Below are 18777 nucleotides of genomic sequence, written 5' to 3'. Positions count from 1 at the left end.
GTGTTACACTTTTCAATTTAAACAAAAAACGTTTCACAGATACTTGCGATTAAAATAAATGGTCAATTTTATTTTATTCAATTATTTATTTATTTGTATAAAGTTAACTTAAAGTTAAAAACCCATTAGCTAACTTATATTAAAGCACTAGCGTCTGTTAAAATAGCCAAATTGCCTAATGCATCTAGAATTTCCCGCCACTTTTAAAGATAACCGCACATCACTAAAGTGTTATCGCTTTTTTGAACGCGCCTGCAAATTGGTTCGCCACACAACAAGTTCAATTTCTTTCGCAATAATTGGCAAAAGGAGGAAAGAATCAGGCTGCAGGACATGGTGGACGATGCGACGCATTCCGTGGTGCTGCAGGATGCGTTCCATGGCAATGGGAACGGATGCGACGGCGTGGAGGCCATCCAATCGGCCATTTTAAAAGTGCTGACGCGGGTGACTCGCTTCCAGGTGCGTGTCCAGAAGCACATCGATGACAACTACACGGAGTTCATGCCCAACCACACCTCGCCGGACATTTTCCTGGAGGAGTCGGCCTCCCTGACCCGGGAGATCCTCGATCTTCTCGAGACGGTGGGCACAGAAGGACTGGGCTCCTTGGAGGAGGCGAATAACAAGTTGGCCAAGAGCGAAAAGCAGCTGCGGGAGATCCTTTTGGGCCTGGCGGTCAGCGAGCATGTGCTCAGAATCGACGAGCTGTTCCAGTGCGTGGAGGATGCCAAGGCCATCAAAGATTACCTTGTTATCTTGGACCTAGTGAGTCGTTTGAGGGCCTTCATCTATGGCGACGATGCTAGAGAACGAGACGGGGGCTCGCCGGTGGCCTCGCAGGAGGTGCGACGTGTCTTCCAGGTCCTCGAGTGCTACGAAACCATCAGGGTAAAGTACCACGTCCAGGCGCACCTGCTGCAGCAGAGCCTACAGGAGCGCTTCGATCGACTGGTCCAGCTTCAGAGTAAATCCTTTCCCACATCGCGAAGCGTCACACTGCAGGTCAGCCGGGATGAGGCGCAGCTGCAGGAAATCGTACATGCCCTCTTTCAGGAGACCTACAATCCCGTGCGCCTCTGCGAATTTCTGCTGGACAACTGCATTGAACCGCTGATCCTCCAGCCAGTAATGGCAGAGTACAGCGAAGATGCCGACGGTGGTTCCTACATCCGTCTCTCCCTGTCCTACGCCACCAATAAGCCCAGTTCCGCGCAGCTGCGTCCGAGCTATAAGCAGGTTTTGGAGAACTTCCGGTTGCTGCTGCAAACGCTCTCTGGGATCAACAGCAGTGTATCCAACGGGCAGCACGTATTCAGCATCATTGGCGATCATGTGAAGGATAAGATGCTGCAGCTGCTGGTGAATGAGTGCCTGATACCAGCTGTGCCTGAAACCATGGAGGAGTACCAGTCCTCCACGCTGTGCGAAGATGTTACACAGTTTGAGCAGCTGCTGGCAGACTCGTTCATCATCAATCCAGAGCAAGATCGAGCGCTGGGCCAGTTCGTCGAGCAGTACGACACCTTCTACCGCAATCGACTGTTTCGCCGAGTTCTAGAGACGGCTCGCGAGATCATCCAGCGGGATTTGCAGGACATGGTGCTGGTGGCTCCCAACAATGGCTCCACCGAAGTGGCCAGCGATCCCTTCCTCTTTCCACGCTGCATGATTTCAAAAAGTGCACAGGTAAGCCAGGGTCCTAACTAAATAAAAAATGTTCCTAATTGTATAATTGGTATTCCTTGGCAGGACTTTGTCAAGCTGATGGACCGCATCCTGCGTCAACCCTCAGAAAAAGTAGCCGAAGGCGATACTGATCCTCTGGTCGGCGTCATTTCCGTAATGCTGCACACCTACATCAATGAAGTGCCAAAGGTGCACCGCAAGCTCCTCGACAGCATACCACAGCAGGCGGTGCTGTTTCACAACAACTGCATGTACTTCACCCACTGGATAGCTCAGCATGCCAACAAGGGCATCGAAAGTTTGGCGGCGCTGTCCAAGACGCTGCAGTCAACCGGCCGTCAACATTTCCGGGTGCAGGTCAACTACCAGTCTTCCATTTTAATGGAGATCATGAAGGACTTCGAGTTTGAAAGCCCGCACACTCTGGGTTCCGGTCCATTGAAACTGGTCCGCCAGTGCCTCCGTCAGCTGGAGCTGCTGAAGAACGTGTGGGCCAATGTGCTACCGGAAAAGGTGTACAATGACACCTTTTGCGAGCTGATTAACACCTTTGTCGCCGAGCTGATCCGTCGCGTGTTCACGCTGCGCGACATATCCGCCACGATGGCCTGCGAGCTGAGCGACCTCATCGACGTGGTACTGCAGCGGGCGCCCAGCCTCTTTGGCGAGCCGAATGAAGTGGTCCAAGTCGTCTCCTGGCAAAAGTTGCAACAGCTGAAGGCCATGATGAACGCCTCCCTCAAGGAGATCACGGAGCTGTGGTGCGACGGTGCCGGTCCGCTGACCGCTAATTACAAGTCGGACGAGGTAAGGCACCTCATCCGGGCGCTCTTCCAGGACACTGATCGCCGGGCAAAGGCCATTACGCAGATTGGATAGGTTTATGGATTGGATAAGTTCCCTTATAGTTTGCGTGCAAAATGGAATCTAAATCTTAGAAATACCACTCTTACAGATTAGCATCATGTGTCCTTATTTTAACCCCGTGAAGAGTTTTCACCACAATTGCCAAAAGAAATATATTTTGAATCTTGAATTTGCACGATGGTTTCTAGGCAATCACCTTGATAGTTTCTTAATTTTTGAATTGTAAATAATTAAGTTATAGAATAGATTGCTTTCAATTTCCGATTACTCATTTTAACGACAAAAGTTGTTCCGATCCACAACATATTTTCTATCTTAAGTTTTATTTAAATTAATAAAAACATTGAATAACCCATTAGTGTGCCTCTTGTCGGGCTTGGAGAATGAGCAAATACAACTGCTCGGTAAGTAGTCTATGATCCCGGCCATGGGTGACGGTGAGAATGCGCTGGGCCTCCTCCAAATGGTGCAGTGCCTCCTTGGCATGACCCTCGTACAGCTGGATCTTGCCAAGCTTCATATGAAGCAGGCCAAGCAGCGGATTCCAAGGGCCGTGGTACTTCCGGAATCCTGGCAACAAGCGTTGCCCGTAATCCAAGGCGTCGGTCCATTTGCCCACTTCAATGGCTGCCTCAAATGCCGCGTCCAAGGTCTTCACATACCAAACGTTCAATGGATGGAGCACGCCAGTCTGTTTATCCAGGCACACCTTGCACACATCGAGATCTGCGGAGTAAATGGAGTTGAATTATATCAAACCAATAGATAGTCGGTCCCATAAACCCACAGGCCACGTCCTTCATGTTCGGCAGATTGTGCTGGGTCAAGGTCATTGCCTCGTTGAAGGCATTCCTCAGCTTGGGACTGATCCCTGCGTCGCAACGCGGGCAATTCGTGCGATCCACACTGATGCCCACGCCACAGTTGCGATTGGGACAAAGGGCAGCCAGCATTTCCTTTGACTCCTTGGCATCCGTGCACTTGGTGCACACGCAAAGGAAATAGTAGTGCTCCTTAAGGTCCAGACGCCTCTGTTCCGGCGTATTGAGCAGATCGATGTAGCTGATGAAGATCTTTGACCAGTCCAGGCACTCCATATCCTCAATCGCATGGATGTGCAGCTCGTTGCCCTCGAAGGTGGCCACCGCATTTGGCTGGCAGCTGTGGTCCGTAATCGAGACGCCCAAATATATGGCCGTGGCAATCGAGTTCATCTCGGCGTCCAAAATATTGAAGCCATTGGTGATGAGCTGCAAGAGCAAGGTGGGGAAAAGAAGAGAACGGCATGAACACCCGCATATCTGTGCGCCGGGGAATGTGAACCATAGCCCTTCTTAGATGATCAACTGCCTGGCAGAGCGCCAGAGGCGAACAGCATCGATTGCTATCTAATTTGAGCGACCAGGAGCGGCTGCAGGTAAATTAAATTTAGCCAAGATGGGTCCCATCACCTTGAGGGAGCCGTGGATCTACCCCAAGCCGCTCCTGCATTCTCGTGCAGGTGCCTGGCCACTTACACGACCGTAAATGCTCATCAGTTCCGTCTTGTTTGGCACCGTGCTGGGACTGTCGGCCATCATATCGCTGAGTACTGCATGCAGAGAGTCCAAGTGTTCCAGTCGCATGGGATCGTTCTTGATTTCGGCGTAGTCTGTAAAGGATTAACCGGGAATTAGCAGGGATTGTGCCAGGAACAGGTGTGGCGTCCACCCACGGGACATGAGATCACGAAACTTGCGGGAACCATGCTCGGTGTAATAGCCTCGTATTAGATCGCCTCCATGCTCCAAGCGAAGGATCAAACGGCAGAGCATTCGGGCGGCATCGGGCACAATCCGGGGATGCACCTTCTTCAGGAAGGGACACTCGTGCTTGTGCTGGGCCCAAGCTTGCATCTGGCAGGAGCGATGGCAGTAGGACACATACCGGCAGTTGGAGCACTTGAGCACCTTGGTCCTGCATGGGGGGGGGGGGATAACGAATTAAATTGGATACCCCGGAAATGGCTTCACATGGCTAGACTCACGCCTCCAGGCAATTGTCGCACCGCTCGCGACGATACTGGGACTTCAATACGAAAGCAAAGGGCTTCTCCGTGAGAATCCGCTGACCCCTCTTTATTTGCGGAGCCGGATTCTTTACGGTTTTGGATTTTGGCAAGGACGCGGATGCGATTTTGGATGAACTGCTGGCCATTTCGACTTTCGCCTGGGGGCCCGTCTCGCTGACGACTGAAAATGAGCGCACACCTGAAGATCAAAAATATTGTTTCGTTTCGAATGCTTTTTGAATATTTTGCGGCATCGAATCTCTATTTTTAGCCACAAAATAAAACAAAAACAAACAATTTACGCAAATCGCAAAAGCACACAAAAGTAAACAACAAAAGAAAAAGCTATAATCGAGTCTCGACTATCAGATACCCGTTATACCCTATTCACACAGAGGGCTTATTCTTCCGCAAGAAAGGCACGTGCTAGAAAGAGACAGAAGAAAGTCGCTACAACAGCTTCAGCGGAAAATGGGACGGCACATGTAAATCAATTCAGTATTTTAGTGTTTTTATTTAGTATTTTTTACGAGTTTAGGTGCTTGCACGAGTTTTAGGCGTTCAAATTGCACATCCTCTTCGGATATGCTTTGCTTATGTCGATCAGTGGTGGAAATTGCTAGCATAGGTTGTCCTCTGCTCAAAACAGTCGGTCTTTTAGCTGTACGCCTTAATTTGGCAAAAATACGATGGAAAAACTGAAAAAAAATTAGTTTTTTTGACAGAATTCCGAATTTTTATTTTCAGCCATAAAAAATCACTCTTTTGGCTGGCATAATGCAACCACTAGTCCGAATAAGGAATGTTATACCTCGTTGAGCTCGTAATTAAAATTCCAATCGACTGGCATTTAAATCTAGAAATTTTTTATTTTTCCCATTTTTCGCAAAAATAAGTGATGTAACCCCTTACAAAAAATGCGAAAATTTATTAAAAAATACATTTTCCTTAAATTGATGGGGATCGTTAGCATATTTAGCAAGCTGCTCAAAACAGTCGGTCTTTTAGCTGTACGCCTTGATTTGGCTGAATTACGATGGAAAAACCGAAAAAAAATATCGAATTTTTGACAAAAATCTGAATCTCGTATTTTTGACAACAATTTGAACCCTTTTTTTCGCCATTAAAATTCAGTTTTTTGGCTGCCAAAATAAAAATAAATGTCAGAATGAGGATTGCCATACCTCGTTGAGCTCGTTTTTTAATTTCCAATCGATTGGCATTCAAGCCTGAAAATTTTCAATGTTTTCAATTTTCGCAAAAATAAGTGATGTAACCCCTTACAAAAAATGGAAAAATCGATCAAAAATAAATTTCCCGGTAAGTGATAGGGACTGTTAGCATAGGTTGTCAGCTGCTCAAAACAGTCTGTCTTTTAGCTGTACGCCCTGATTTGGCCAAACTACGATTGAAAAACTGCTAAAAAGAGTATTTTTCGACTGAAATCTTTTGGTTTTAAAATACCAGAAGAATGTCACCACCAAACATTTATAAACAAACGATGGCTTATCGATATTATGACATCGGCGAGCGGTCTATTTAAAGCCATTTATTGAATTGGTTTAAATTACAGATGCTTAGTTAATCAGGTATACATTAAAGTGTCAGTCTAACTGGGGCTCAGTCCTCGCTCTCGCTCGTGGCCTTCTTCTTGGCAGCCTTCTCAGATTTCTTGGCCTTCTTGGCCTGCTTCTTGAGGAACTCGCTCTTGTCGAGATTGTTCTGGAAGAAGGTGGTCTCCTTGCGGGCCTGGGAGACCTCTGTGTGGAGGCGCTGCTTGTGCACCGCCTGCTCGTAGTTCATGCGCTCGGTGAGGTGTACCCACTTGAAGCGCGGCAGGTATTTCATGCTCCACAGCGAGTCGTAGAATTGCGACTTCTTACGCGTGGAGATCTTGGAGTTGTTCAGCACGGTGACGAGGTACTTGGCGATCCCCTTCGACTCGAACTCCACCCAGCCCTCGGTGAAGTGGATGTTGTAGCGCTTACGCTTGTTCTTCTTGGCCTTGGCACCTGCGAAAAAACACATAGTCGAGATTAAACGGAGACGCTCTATATTAAAATACCTTTTTGGTTGCACTCACTTGACAGCTTCTCCGGCTGCAGGTAAACTCTTCCGATTTTACCATACTCCCCTAGGATTTCACGCAGGCGCGTCACGTTCATGTGCTTGGGAATATTTGATATGTAGATAATGCCCTTCTTGGCTTTCTTGGTGCTCTTGGTGCTAGCGGATGTGGAGCCGTTTTTGAAGTTGGCCAGGTCCATTTCATCTTCGTCATCCGAGGGAACAGCGTCCTGTTCCTTCGGCCCTTTTCCTTTATTGTCGTCTTCCGAGGAAGCGTCCTGTTCTTTCGACTCTGGCTTGGTGGGAGCGGATTTGGTTCCTTTTTTAAAGTTGGCCAGGTCCATATCACCGTCGTCGTCCGAGGAAAGGGGCTGCTCATCGTCCTGTTCATCCGGCTCCGGCTCACTCGAAAGTGCCTCCTCCGGCTCAGACTCCTCCACTTCCATGGGTGCAGGATCTTGCCTTGGCTTCTTACTCTTTTTTACTCTCGGCATTTTTAGTCAGAGTTATATTTTATATTTGAGTTCTCCTGCCACGCTTGTAGAGATGAGTCTTTTTCGACGACACCAATCGACGATAGTTCGTTGGGCTATCGATATTTTCATACCCTGTATTGAGGCGTAACGGACCATATGAAATATAAAAAGTATGGAGAAGTTGGGATGGTCTGAAAGTTGGGAGAAAAAAAATGTTTAACTTTAATTCAAAAAGATCAACCTAATGTAACCGCAAGGAAAAAGAGTATTTTTAACTAAAATCTGAATCCCATTTTTACGCCCTAAAAAATTTGTTTTATTTATGCTATTTTATAAATATAGGTCCAACTGACGAATGCCATACCTCGTTGGACTAGTAGTTTAATTTCCAATCCATTGGCATTCAAACCTGGAAATTTTTAATTTTTGCCATTTTTTGCAAAAATAGATGATGTAACCCCTACAAAAAATTCGAAAATTGATCAAAAAATACATTTTTCTAAAAGTGATAAGGATCGTTAGCATATTTAGCAAGCTGCTCAAAACAGTCGGTCTTTTAGCTGTGCGCCTTGATTTGGCTGAACTACGATTGAAAAACCCCAAGGGAAAAGAGTATTTTTGACAAAAATCTGAATCTCTATTGAATAATAATAATAAATATATTTATTGCATTTAGTTGAAATGTTTATTGGAATACAATTTATTTGAATATACTGAAAAAATACTCATTTTTTTTTTTAGAGCCGACTAACTATTAAAAAAAATTTGATAAATAATAAATACCTGAGATAAGAACAATTTCAGAGTCTGTACCATTGTTAGTTTAATAATGAGGGAGATAGCTATATTCCTGCCACTCAAAGGGAAAGTTTGTAAAATTAGTTTAGAATTTAGTTGTTCTACTATATCTATGTGCTTGACATTTAAAAGTCACATAAATCTAGATAAAAGCTTTGTCTGGACGATGAGGGCCAAAGAATTTCGAATTCGGTGCCCCTGAAGGCAGTTTTTACGTTTTATTTGTAGCAAACTTATATAGCATAGGGACAAATTGTGTGATCGATCCGTACGAACTCCTATGAGCAGTAAACGCGGGTATTGACTGGGAACGGGACGCGGGCGAACTAATTGTTCTGCGGCTTGGACCACTCCACACTGAGGATGAGATGGTCGTAGCCGTGGCCATTGAGGATTTCGATGGCGGCGGCCGCGTCCTTGCGCTGCTTGAAGTGCACATAGGCGAATCCCTTGCAGAGGCCGGTGTTCTTGTCGCGGGCCAAATACATCTTGCTCTGCGGCCCGATCTTCTTCACCAGCTCCTCGAGATCCGCCTCGGTCATCGACTCCGAAAGATTGGATATCCTGATCGCAGCCGTATCGTCGCGTCCCCGCATTCCCAAGCCGCCCTTTTGGCTATCCTTCAGGAACGGCGGCACATACTTTCCGGACTTGGGGGCATCCACAGCGGCTGCCGCGGCGGCCGATGCCTTCTTCTCCATCATATTGGTGTCCATCGCAGTGCCCTTGTACGGACAGTTGACCGACCAATGCTCACCGTTGCAAATACGGCACTTGGCAATGTTCTTGGTGGGATCCAGCAGCGGATCGTTGGCCTTCTCGTCCTCCTTGGAATTGAGGAACTGCATGATGATCTCCTCGGAAACCATGGTCGTCTGGGAGTTGGGGCCCGGCTTGTCGTTCTTCGACTCGCCAAACTTTGTCCAGGTGCGTCGCTTGGCCACCGTTTTCGGTACCACCTGCTTGGAGATCTTGTAGGTGCGCACCACCTTGGTCTTCTTGTCATCCTTGTTGTACTTGTATTCGGTCACATACTTGTGCCCGTTCTCCACGGTCTCTGTCGTCGGAGGCAGTCCGCCGTAGTCCAGCTCCACCTCATCCGCCCAAGAGGATTTGATCGTTTCAACGCCCGGCATCTGGAAATGTTCGAATGTCAAGTGAGTGGGGCTGCACTGGGCACGGCTGGCGATGCACTCACTCTGTTATGGGATGCGAATTCTCTGCGAGATGGGAAATGCAAATTTCGCCACGAGTTAAGCGGATTGGAATCAGCAACACGAAAAGACAGGGTTGTCTTTCTGCAGACCAGGGCTGGCGGCGACAAAAGCGTGTTGCAAAATACTCGAATCTCGTTTGATATATACTAAAAAAATATACCACACTGTTTAGTATTTTTTTTGTAGACTTTTAAAAGTTCACCTAAAATAGATGGTCCTACTATCAAACAGCTGTTTTAAAAATTTAAATAAGCAATGGATTTTTAGGGGGCCGGAACCGAGTTTCCAGCTGTTTGCCGTCAGTGGGAACAGATACCCCATAAGAGATTACTTAATTCGAGAAACTGAAAACACATTCCACATAAAGAGCGATTGACTACAGTGAAGACCATGCCGGAGGACAAGGACTTTAACCGGGAAGAGAAGGCAGCTGTGGAAACCGCCTTCAAACAGCCCACTAGGGATGTGGACATCTATCGCGACACTTTCATTCGCTATATGGGTGAGTTCTGATCCGGATAGCTCTGATATAATCATCTAATTCCCTTCGCCCACTTTCCAGGCTACAGCAACGAGATCGGCGAGTCCTTCCGCCCACTGGTGCCCAAATCCTTTGTGGCTGCATCCTATGGCATGGCCATCGGTTATGTCTGCACCGACACCTTCGATAAGGCGCTGCGCCTCCAAATGGACGGGGCATCCTCCAGAGAGGTGGCCATCAAGGGCGGCGACGTCTTCGGCTGGCAGATGCTGGCCTCCGTGGCCATTCCCGGTCTGGTCATCAATAGGTGGGTTCATCCGTTCTCGAAGGACCAACACCCAAGTCCTGCTATGGCTAGGAGTAGGGAATAAGATACAGCGTTTACGTATCGGGGGTTCCGTTTAGTTAATCGGTTATGTAATGGTTAGCTTAAATAGTGAGGTAGTTCGGTCGTACACATTGTATATGCATAGAATAGGCTTACTATAAGCTATGTAGCCAAACTGGTTTAATGTTCTAAACGTGATGATGATGGTGATGATTTCATCACTTTAATATTTCCATGTTCTTTGTTCAATTGACGCAATTGTTCAGTAAGTGGGCCACATAGCAATGTAGGTTTCGTTTTTTCAATTGGTAAATCACTTAATTTGAATTTTTATATCATTTTTGTTGCACGGACTTAAGTATATTAAGTAACCCAACTAAATATAAATGGCATGGTACTTCTAAGTAAGTTATACATACACATATTATCTTTCAGGATCACCTGGGCTACCAAAACACTGCTCAGTCGAGCTCCGGTGGCCGTGCTGAAGACGGTTCCCACTCTGGTGGGCCTGGCCAGCATCCCACTGATCATTCACCCGATCGACACCATGGTGGACCGCCTGATGGACGCCACCTACCGCAAGACGGTAAGGTAGTGAACGCTGCGATCCTTCTACTACCCCCATTCGTATTCGTATATTCTACTCCCCGGTGATAGTTCATAGATGCTAAGAGTTCGTATTAACTGTTGCAAAGCTTTAAACCCCAAAATCCAGTCTTGACGAGTATTTCTAACTATACATTTTGGTTTATTGCAATTTGGGTGGAGGATATAGTGAAAAATTTACAACACGCTTTACAAAAATAATCATTTATACAAGACTGAGGCAACAGGTGGAATGCCGGCGTATGGACCATTCGCTTTAGGGATCCTAGCCTAATTCTGTTCGTCATCGTCATCGCTGTCGATCAGATAGGGACTGTCCAGGGCGCCCAATCCGGCGGCCACGCCTCCTTCGTTGGCGGTCGATAGCTTCGTGCGCAGCATGTGTCCCGCCTGGTAGTTGTGCACTATGTGCTCGGCATCCCCGATCACCACGCCAAAGATGCCCAGCTCGGAGACCATGTCGACGATCTGGGGCGGCATATCGCCACCGGGTCGCACCATATAGCCCTTGGTCAGCGGCGGGTGGATCAGGTCCATCAGGATCCAGGCAGAGCGCTCCACGCGCGACATGCGCTGTAAAAGAAGTCGATAGAGTTTGATTAATAAGCTATATATTCACTGCCATTAAAAGTTTTCGAGAAACATGTAACACTTGGTATTTTAAATATATGACAATAAAAACTATCATAAAATATGTTGGTTATTCATTAAAAATATAACTTATCAATAATGCCCTGACAAAACTTATATTATTGTATTTAAAAAGTGTTTAATGATAGTTACGGGGGACTTAAAAAATATTACATTTAAATTTAAAGCTTTGACAATACTTGTTTAGGATTTCTATACCCAAAAAGGTTTAAAGACAGTTACGGGCTATTTAAAAAAAAATTGACTAAGGGCCAATTTCTCAAAATCATGTTAACTTTTGCTGTATCGGACGAAATATACTTTGTTAGGTTTTATCTAACTGAAAACTGGGAAAGAAAACAGATAACAGATTCCGAGAAGCCAGAACCTTAACATGACATTGAGAAATCTGACCTCAAATGGTTAAATTAATCAAAGTTACGGATCAAGGTTTAAAATTCCCTATAAAGTGGGATGACTCACCTTTAGGGCATCGGGTATGTCCACGCCGTAAACATTATTGCCACCTCCTTCGCGCTGCGGCTTCAGCACGAATCTCTCCGGAGTGCGCAGCGCCATCTCGTAGCTGGCATTGCCCGCCTCGTTGTCGTCCAGCGAATAGAGACCCGTAAAGATCTTGCCCACCGCCTTGATCTCCTCGGGATCGTTGATGAACCGCTCGAGTACCGCCGGCTGGGCCAGTGCCTGCTGCACCTTCTTGGTGCCCGCCAGATGGTAGTGGATCGAGGGGCACTTGATGGCCAGCGAGGTCTCCATCAGATAGCGGGCATCCCACTCCGCCTGCGAGTGATAATGTCCGGGCTCGTAGCCAGCTCGGAAATAGATCACGGCCACCTCCTGGGTTCCCCTGCAAAGCGAAAAATGTATGGTTTATAGGATCGTATCGTATGTGAGCTCATGAGTCATGGTCCACCTACAGTAAGAGCTCCTTGGCCAGGCCCAGTTTGCCCTCCCGATGGACGTCGGTGAGGGTGCGACGCAGCACCTTGATGTGCGGATAGGTCTCGCGAATGTAGAACTCGTGGAACCGCTGGTCGCAGATGTTGTACGACACATCCTCGATGATGAACAGGATCACAGCCTTTGGCTTGGCATAGATGTCCCAGGCCTTGACCATGCCATCGCAGAGTCCAGCCAGGGCGTTATTGTTGGGCATCTGGAGCGGGATTACAATCATATTATTTTTTTTCTTTTAGGATTTTCAAGAAAATATATATTTTAAAAGGTTTTACCAAAAATGTTTTGTTTCACACAATCTTAATATGATAAGCTTGCATTTTTTATGTTATTTTATATAAGAAATACATTTTTATACATTTTCTAATTACCTCTAAAGGTTTATTTTTGGGATTATTGAGAATAAAAGTCCAGAAATTCGAAAAAAAAGATCGAGACTACAAAACTTCCAAAGGTCTGAAGCTCCGAAGGAAAATTCGAAACTCTGATGGTAAAAAAAATATATTTCTGATCCCTACAGCCAAAATATTAAACCACTATCTTTATATTATAACACTAGAAGACAATCAATTCTGGTTAACACATATGCACATATTTTCCAAGCATTGTACACATTGTACATTATCAAAGAATTCAATTTTAGATGGTACTCCCCCCGGAATACTCACATTGTGCAGCTTATCCGCATGTCCCAGTTCGCTAAGTACAAATCTGCGGGTATGAAGGAGACGGGAAGAGCCGGAACGGAAAGATATAGATTAGCATAATCCGGTAATCACTGGATGACCAACAACAGCAACAAACAACAACAAATGTTTGGGGCAGATGGGGGTTAATTATCGAGACCAGAACCGCAAGTGGGGGGTGGGAAAATTATTGGAGAGGGTTGGGTTTACGTGTGAATGACAATAATGTTATATGCTACAGCGTGAGAAAGTGACGGATAAAGCGAGAACCAACTAAACCACATGCAAAAACGAGACAGCAAACGATGGGACCTTAAAGGTGTGATCAGTGATCAGTGATTAGTGATCATTGCGTGCGTGAGTAAGTGGGAGTTGGGAGTTGGATGGGGGGGGTATAGAAAGACAGGTGCTTTTTTTTTAGGTGTGTGTTTGTGCATTCGTGCGTTTGATAGAGAGAGAGAGAAGAGCGCTTAATACTTCTGCTGCGGCACCAATTGGGTGGCAATGCCAGCGAAACTGGAGGCCACCGTGTTGATCTCGACCTGCTTTATCGCACAGCCCTCGGACACGTGTGCCATATAGTCGGATCGCAACAGACCGATGCTATATGCCTGCAATTATGATCATTATACAATATATATACATTAGGTGCGTCCCTTAAAGTAGCTTCTTAGCCGATAAAAGCGATTAAAAAAATATTGTTCATATATCTAGGTATGGTGTGATCCTCGTCCATAGGTCTTTAAAGTATAGGATGAGTAAGGTGCGGATATATATTTATATATTCGAAGACAGATAGGCGAGAAATGGTGCAGGATGGTAAAGTGAAACGATGCATACCCCCAATACTATTTAAACTACTTAGCCCAAAAGCACTGCCTTCTATTTCTATTATTAAAGATCTTCCACAGGTTAGGGGAAAGAAAGTTTCCATTATAATCTTAACTTATCTTTCAATTGTAGATTGTAAAGTGTTAATCGCCCTATTTCCTAAGTGGGTGGTGTTTATTTAAGTCAGGTCTATGATTGTACAGTTGAATTTATAATATTCTAATAGCTCACGACTTATAAATAAAGTTAAGCAGAATCATATTTTTAGTTCACCTCGAACTTGATTATGATTCATTCATTTTATTTCCATATCATGGAAAGTGTAACTAAGTATTGCGTAGCAAAATCGGGTTTTTTACCGTCCACATTAACAACTGTTACTTTTACTGTTTAATAAACATATTCTGATCTAATCTGTTTAATTATGTTTACGTCACCGCTGCTGTTAAATCAATAAACAGACAAAAAGCTGGCACGAAACCCACAAACAGGTGTTTTTAATCCCAACATTTCATAGGTTGAGGTAAGCATGTGCTGTGGTTCAGTTTTTAAGGCTAAAACTGCATGACTGGATAAAATTTGAAGTTGAACACGAACCACTAGGTTTGCCATCCATTGTTTTGTTTTTGTTTCCCTGTTATCGCCCGTCTCAACTTTAAATGCCACCAATTACCAGGCGTATCTATATCAGTTGGGCCCGTATCCCTATCTGTAACCCTATCAAGCCCAGCTGTGAGGTCTCCATGTGGGGCCTTTGTTTGGACTACAAAGTATATCGAATAATCGCTAAATTCTGGCCTTCACACTATGAGTTTAATATCTATGAAAAACTATGTTTATAAGGCTTGAAATGGTTTTTTGATTGATTCGACCATTTCAGTGCTGACATTTGTGGGCACGTTCCAGAAACTTCTAGAGATTGAATAATTCAAGGTTGTGAAATATATTATTGTGGCTATCAAAGGGGAATGATAAAAACTAATTCAAATAATGTCTAAGCTGAACACTTAATATATATATAAATAATACCTTGTACACCCTTGATATGTATCTAAACCCTGTATGCCATATACACCCAAAAAATTCGGCAAATCAGTGTCTGTCATACTTTGCGAAAAGTTGGATAAGTAGGGGACAGCGGTACGGACAATCACTTGGAAAGTTGAAGATTAATAAGCGGGTAAGCTGCTACAGTTAGATTGGAAGGAGCAGGTGGCAAGATGCAGGAGGCAGGAGGCAGGATGCAGGAGCCAGAAGGCAAGAGCAGAGCAGATCAGATCGGATCAAATCGGGTACAGAGCTGGCAGGAGGCAACAGGCGACAGGCAGCGGCAGTAAATCAAAAATCTACTCAACGATCTCAAGGACTCAACCAAAAAAAGGCGTTTAAGCATATTGTCAGCAAAATATGTAGCTATGTTTATACATAAATACATGTCTAAGAAACGGCGGAACAAAATCAACTTCAACTAAAGAACAAAGGACTTTACAAAGCAACACACACAAAAGCACACGCAATATACCATAACAATTCATATATCAAGTTGGATTTCGAATTTCCTTTCTAATTTATGTTCATTAAATATTTATTACTTTCGATTACTACTTTATATTCAACTAAAAATTGTTTCTTTTGCTCTGAGAAACAACCTTATTTTGATTATCTCTCTAAATTGTTTGTAATTGATTTATTGTATTTAACATTTTAGGCAAGCTAAGCAAAGTTAAATGATTTATACTGATCTTTAAGTAATACAGAATTGTCTATGTTTACAAAATGAGAAATCCGGGCTAGCAATACTGAATAAGCCATAGTCTTCTATTCGAATCCAATTCAAAATTTTGAAATTCGATTAGAGATTGTTTCTTTAGATTGTTTCTGTATCTGGTGTTAGTGTGTGTGGTTTCGTGTGGTTAGGCAAAGGATGCAAGCGGTGCAGGAATGCAGATATGCGATGGGATGATCGGGTGGCAAGAGGACTGGGTTTTAATCAGGGTGGAGTGTTGCTAATGGTGGTGTGGTGTGGTGTGGTGTTGCAGTGGCTGCATTGATGGACTGTGGGTGTGGACAGCACCTTTGTATGGTTTTACTTGCTGGTCCCAAATGGCCAAAGCCCGAAGCTATTGTATTGATCTCGACTTGTTTCCAGCAGCAGTATGCGGATTGAATGCCGGTCGCCCTCCGTTCCCGCTCTTTGGTGGCCCGGCTCAGTTGATTCTCCCTGTGCTCCTTCTGCTCCTCCTTCTCCTTCTCCTTCTCCTCCTCCTTTCTGCCCGTGCCAGCAGCAGCAGCAGCAGTTCCGGCTCCTTTTCCCACATCAGCAGCCGCATCCTCGCCAGCCGTCGTCCGTAGCGCCCGGGGCGACAACTCCGGACAGCCGGACTCCAGCATCAGATCGCTGCGCAGCATCCCCAGCGATATTTTCTTCGATTCGATCCGATTTGTTTTGGTTTTGGTTTCGGTTTCGGATTCATTTGATTCAATTCGATCATTTTTCGTAGCATAGCGATGCAATGAGTGACGGATAATGGAGCAACAGATTGTGGTTGAGATCGAGAGTTTGTACAATTGCGTGGTTAAGGTTTCTTTTTTCGAGGGAGCGGTGATGTGAAAAGCACAAATTGTGAAATAAATTTTGCACAGAAAACTAGTTTCGCAATTGATCTTGATATTTACAGATTTAAGTGGATATAAGTGGCTGAGCAAATCATAAACTGCTGATACTTTTTAACTGACCAACTTGTTTTTTTTAAATTCCAAGTAAATTATCATAGCTCAAAAACAAAATACCATATATATACATACAAATCATTGCTAAAGGCAACAAGATTGAAAGAAAAGTATTTAATTATAGGTAGAAAAATGTAAATTTTCTATATAAATTTATAAATTACTAGTCTTATTTAAGTGAATTTGACTGTGCGTTGATTCTAGTTTTGAGTGGATAGCTTTATATATATAGATAATCTCTGGCGGCAACCGAGCCAATATAATTATTAAAAATAATCACAACTTGTCACCTTTCTGATATGATCAAATATATGATATGCAAAGATTAGGTTTTTATTTTTTGACATGGAAAAGTTCATGAAATTCGCCTCTGTGCTGGTTTCGTTAGGGGAAATTAAAGTAAACCAAAAGGGGGAGAGCAATGGCAAAGGGCTAGCGTTTTAGATGTCAGGGATGGCCTGTCCTACGTCGATTTAACTGGGCGAACCATCGATACCGGGAGACCAGGATGCTCGCATAAATCACGCGAGATTAGCGACTACAACCGAGCTCTTGGCTATGGATTTATGGAGGGGCGATTAGATTGCGACCGGGGGTGGAGGGGCCCAATAAATTCTAGCGAGAAACCCACTGGCTGCCTGTAGATAGATGTGCTCCCGATGGGGATGAGGTGGATACGATAGTGATGTGTGCAGGAGGATCGGAGATGGATGGACGCCGGCTGACGGAATCTCACCTGGGTGAACCCGTGCGCCAGCACCTTGCGGTAGATGTTGAACAGATTGGCCGTGAACTCGTCCACCTTGATCGTCTCCGCCAGCGTTGTGGTGATGAACTCCTCGTCATGGGCCACGTTGTGCATCAGCCGGTTGATGATCGGCTGCAGGGCCACCGCCTTCTCGAACTCCTTGCGCGGAAACGAGGATGGCACCAGGACAAAGGGGGCGAACTGCAATTGACTTGGTTTAGTATACTGGCATTCCACAACAGTGGATCTCGCTCAAGTGTCTTAACTCCCAGAATTCACTTAAATTACTCTAGTTTATTATTGAAACATTTTGTATTAAAGTTATGTTTGTAAAACCTAAAGTAAACTATGAAACGTCAACAACCTCATCAATCCAATTGAAAAACTACCTTTTCCAAAAGCTACAAGGGTATAATAAATCGTCTTCCTACACAAATTTGTAAAAAACAAATCATAAAATATACAAAATAATGTTTTAAAGGCATTCTAAAAACAAATTTTTAAATAAACAATTCGATATTTGTAAGAATATTACATTACGGTTTGCAAAAAATAAACTCTTCTGCCTTAAAAATTTTCTTAATCAGTGATAAGACAAATAAATAAGTAACTACCTAAGTTTGATTAAGAAAATTGGCAACAAATGTACTGGAAACGATATTTTTTTACAGCACTCTACGGAAACTAGCTCTTTAGACTACAAAACCGCAGTAAATAACTATTGCAATTAAATGGAAAACCAACTGAGATGTCAAAAGAATTAAAAACCCTAGCAGGGGTAGAGTTGCCACTAGCGAGGTTCCACTGTACCACCTACGTTCAGGGAGTCCTGGCTGAAGGCGGTCTTCGATCGCATGGCGGCGCCGTGCATGATGGCATAGTCCTTGGCCTTGGCCGTCACCTCCAGGAGCTCCTCCTCCGGCAGCGGCAGCCGGATGCAGTTGCGCAGCACTGGCGTATTGGCGTCGCTGGACATGATCGGACTCGTTGGGGAGCTGGAGCTGGAGCTAGGGATCTTCGGATCAGCTGCGTCTGAAAGCAGATAGGAATGGGGCCAGTATGAGTGGTGGTTTCGAGCCCCGCGATCCGCGGCTATATCTCACGGGTCTGCTCGCCGGAACTGCTTGCTGGGCACTGAGCACTCAGAACTGTGCACTAAGTACTGGATGGTACTGGTACTGCTGCTCTACTCACCACTGGAACTGCGGAACTGGGGAACTGCTGATAGCGGATATCCGCGGGCACGGGTTGGCTGTGGTTGTGGGTGGGGGGGCAGATAGTACTCGGTGGCGTGCCTGGCGTCGATTTGATAATTCTAAGCAAATAGTTCGATTTATTTACACACACTTTTGACTAACATTTTCTTCCCGAAATTAAAAAACAACAAGTTTTTGGAGATGGTAGAAATAATGAGACTTTAGTCGATACTATCGTTCCGGCTGGAACATGGCAGTATTTACATACTAACTAAAATACCACCAAAGGTGGTGTTTTCAAACACTGAAATTCTGTGTTTGCGCACACTCTTTTGAAAGCTTTTAAAAATTCAAAAAAATTAAAATTCAAATGAAATTATTTTACATTAGTTGAAA

The 18777-nt window shown here is 44.8% G+C and overlaps 6 protein-coding genes across 10 annotated transcripts; 2 read left to right on the top strand and 4 right to left on the bottom strand.

Annotated features, from left to right (window-relative positions):
* The first annotated feature begins 230 nt into the window (after positions 1–230).
* On the top strand, positions 231–2911 carry LOC119556059 (centromere/kinetochore protein zw10). Its single transcript, XM_037867866.1, has 2 exons — positions 231–1689; positions 1753–2911. The coding sequence occupies exons 1-2, from the start codon at positions 334–336 to the stop codon at positions 2566–2568; spliced, it is 2172 nt and encodes a 723-aa protein (XP_037723794.1). The 5' UTR covers positions 231–333; the 3' UTR covers positions 2569–2911.
* On the bottom strand, positions 2863–4931 carry LOC119556060 (histone-lysine N-methyltransferase SMYD3). Its single transcript, XM_037867867.1, has 5 exons — positions 4583–4931; positions 4271–4512; positions 4074–4207; positions 3344–3806; positions 2863–3282 (listed from the first exon to the last, which is right to left on the bottom strand). The coding sequence occupies exons 1-5, from the start codon at positions 4750–4752 to the stop codon at positions 2912–2914; spliced, it is 1380 nt and encodes a 459-aa protein (XP_037723795.1). The 5' UTR covers positions 4753–4931; the 3' UTR covers positions 2863–2911.
* Positions 4932–6112: 1181 nt separating this feature from the next.
* On the bottom strand, positions 6113–7229 carry LOC119556061 (pre-rRNA-processing protein esf2-like). The gene is made up of 2 exons (XM_037867868.1): positions 6690–7229; positions 6113–6618 (listed from the first exon to the last, which is right to left on the bottom strand). Exons 1-2 carry the CDS (start codon positions 7165–7167, stop codon positions 6227–6229), a joined length of 870 nt encoding a protein of 289 aa, XP_037723796.1. The 5' UTR covers positions 7168–7229; the 3' UTR covers positions 6113–6226.
* Positions 7230–8128: 899 nt separating this feature from the next.
* Positions 8129–9261, bottom strand: LOC119556062 (eukaryotic translation initiation factor 3 subunit G-1). The gene is made up of 2 exons (XM_037867870.1): positions 9146–9261; positions 8129–9083 (listed from the first exon to the last, which is right to left on the bottom strand). The coding sequence occupies exon 2, from the start codon at positions 9081–9083 to the stop codon at positions 8274–8276; it is 810 nt and encodes a 269-aa protein (XP_037723798.1). The 5' UTR covers positions 9146–9261; the 3' UTR covers positions 8129–8273.
* Positions 9262–9407: 146 nt separating this feature from the next.
* Positions 9408–10715, top strand: LOC119556379 (mitochondrial fission process protein 1). The gene is made up of 3 exons (XM_037868551.1): positions 9408–9666; positions 9727–9952; positions 10409–10715. The coding sequence occupies exons 1-3, from the start codon at positions 9555–9557 to the stop codon at positions 10569–10571; spliced, it is 501 nt and encodes a 166-aa protein (XP_037724479.1). The 5' UTR covers positions 9408–9554; the 3' UTR covers positions 10572–10715.
* A 55-nt stretch (positions 10716–10770) lies between these two features.
* LOC119556378 (glutathione synthetase) lies at positions 10771–18583 on the bottom strand. 5 transcript variants are annotated; one of them, XM_037868546.1, is made up of 8 exons: positions 18380–18576; positions 18003–18217; positions 17174–17386; positions 15782–16131; positions 12859–12901; positions 12151–12389; positions 11696–12080; positions 10771–11155 (listed from the first exon to the last, which is right to left on the bottom strand). In XM_037868546.1, exons 2-8 carry the CDS (start codon positions 18159–18161, stop codon positions 10853–10855), a joined length of 1692 nt encoding a protein of 563 aa, XP_037724474.1. In that variant the 5' UTR covers positions 18162–18217; positions 18380–18576; the 3' UTR covers positions 10771–10852. The 5 variants fall into 5 exon arrangements, 4 of the variants coding, with proteins under 4 accessions (XP_037724474.1, XP_037724477.1, XP_037724476.1 ...); XM_037868549.1 differs by lacking the exon at positions 15782–16131 and adding an exon at positions 13354–13487 and having other exon boundaries at positions 18380–18571; XM_037868548.1 differs by having other exon boundaries at positions 18289–18392.
* Positions 18584–18777: the final 194 nt, after the last annotated feature.

The sequence above is a fragment of the Drosophila subpulchrella genome, chromosome X, assembly GCF_014743375.2.
Source record: "Drosophila subpulchrella strain 33 F10 #4 breed RU33 chromosome X, RU_Dsub_v1.1 Primary Assembly, whole genome shotgun sequence".
NCBI lineage: Eukaryota > Metazoa > Arthropoda > Insecta > Diptera > Drosophilidae > Drosophila > Drosophila subpulchrella.
This window is presented reverse-complemented; position numbering and strand designations above follow the sequence as displayed.

Bases quoted from the DNA above. Each gene is read 5' to 3' on its own strand.
- LOC119556059 (XM_037867866.1), top strand. From the start codon at position 334: ATGGTGGACGATGCGACGCATTCCGTGGTGCTGCAGGATGCGTTCCAT. The intron at 1,690-1,752 runs GTAAGCCAGGGT...ATTCCTTGGCAG, and splicing joins TGATTTCAAAAAGTGCACAG to GACTTTGTCAAGCTGATGGA.
- LOC119556060 (XM_037867867.1), bottom strand. From the start codon at position 4,752: ATGGCCAGCAGTTCATCCAAAATCGCATCCGCGTCCTTGCCAAAATCC. The intron at 3,807-4,073 runs GTAAGTGGCCAG...TTGCTCTTGCAG, and splicing joins TGATGAGCATTTACGGTCGT to CTCATCACCAATGGCTTCAA. The intron at 3,283-3,343 runs GTGGGTTTATGG...TTTACTCCGCAG, and splicing joins GAACATGAAGGACGTGGCCT to ATCTCGATGTGTGCAAGGTG.
- LOC119556061 (XM_037867868.1), bottom strand. From the start codon at position 7,167: ATGCCGAGAGTAAAAAAGAGTAAGAAGCCAAGGCAAGATCCTGCACCC. The intron at 6,619-6,689 runs GTGAGTGCAACC...GTTTTTTCGCAG, and splicing joins GCAGCCGGAGAAGCTGTCAA to GTGCCAAGGCCAAGAAGAAC.
- LOC119556062 (XM_037867870.1), bottom strand. From the start codon at position 9,083: ATGCCGGGCGTTGAAACGATCAAATCCTCTTGGGCGGATGAGGTGGAG.
- LOC119556379 (XM_037868551.1), top strand. From the start codon at position 9,555: ATGCCGGAGGACAAGGACTTTAACCGGGAAGAGAAGGCAGCTGTGGAA. The intron at 9,667-9,726 runs GTGAGTTCTGAT...CCCACTTTCCAG, and splicing joins CACTTTCATTCGCTATATGG to GCTACAGCAACGAGATCGGC. The intron at 9,953-10,408 runs GTGGGTTCATCC...ATTATCTTTCAG, and splicing joins CCCGGTCTGGTCATCAATAG to GATCACCTGGGCTACCAAAA.
- LOC119556378 (XM_037868546.1), bottom strand. From the start codon at position 18,161: ATGTCCAGCGACGCCAATACGCCAGTGCTGCGCAACTGCATCCGGCTG. The intron at 16,132-17,173 runs GTGAGATTCCGT...ATCGAATCGAAG, and splicing joins TGGCGCACGGGTTCACCCAG to AAAATATCGCTGGGGATGCT. The intron at 12,902-15,781 runs GTGCTGTCCACA...TCATACCCGCAG, and splicing joins GCAAGTAAAACCATACAAAG to ATTTGTACTTAGCGAACTGG.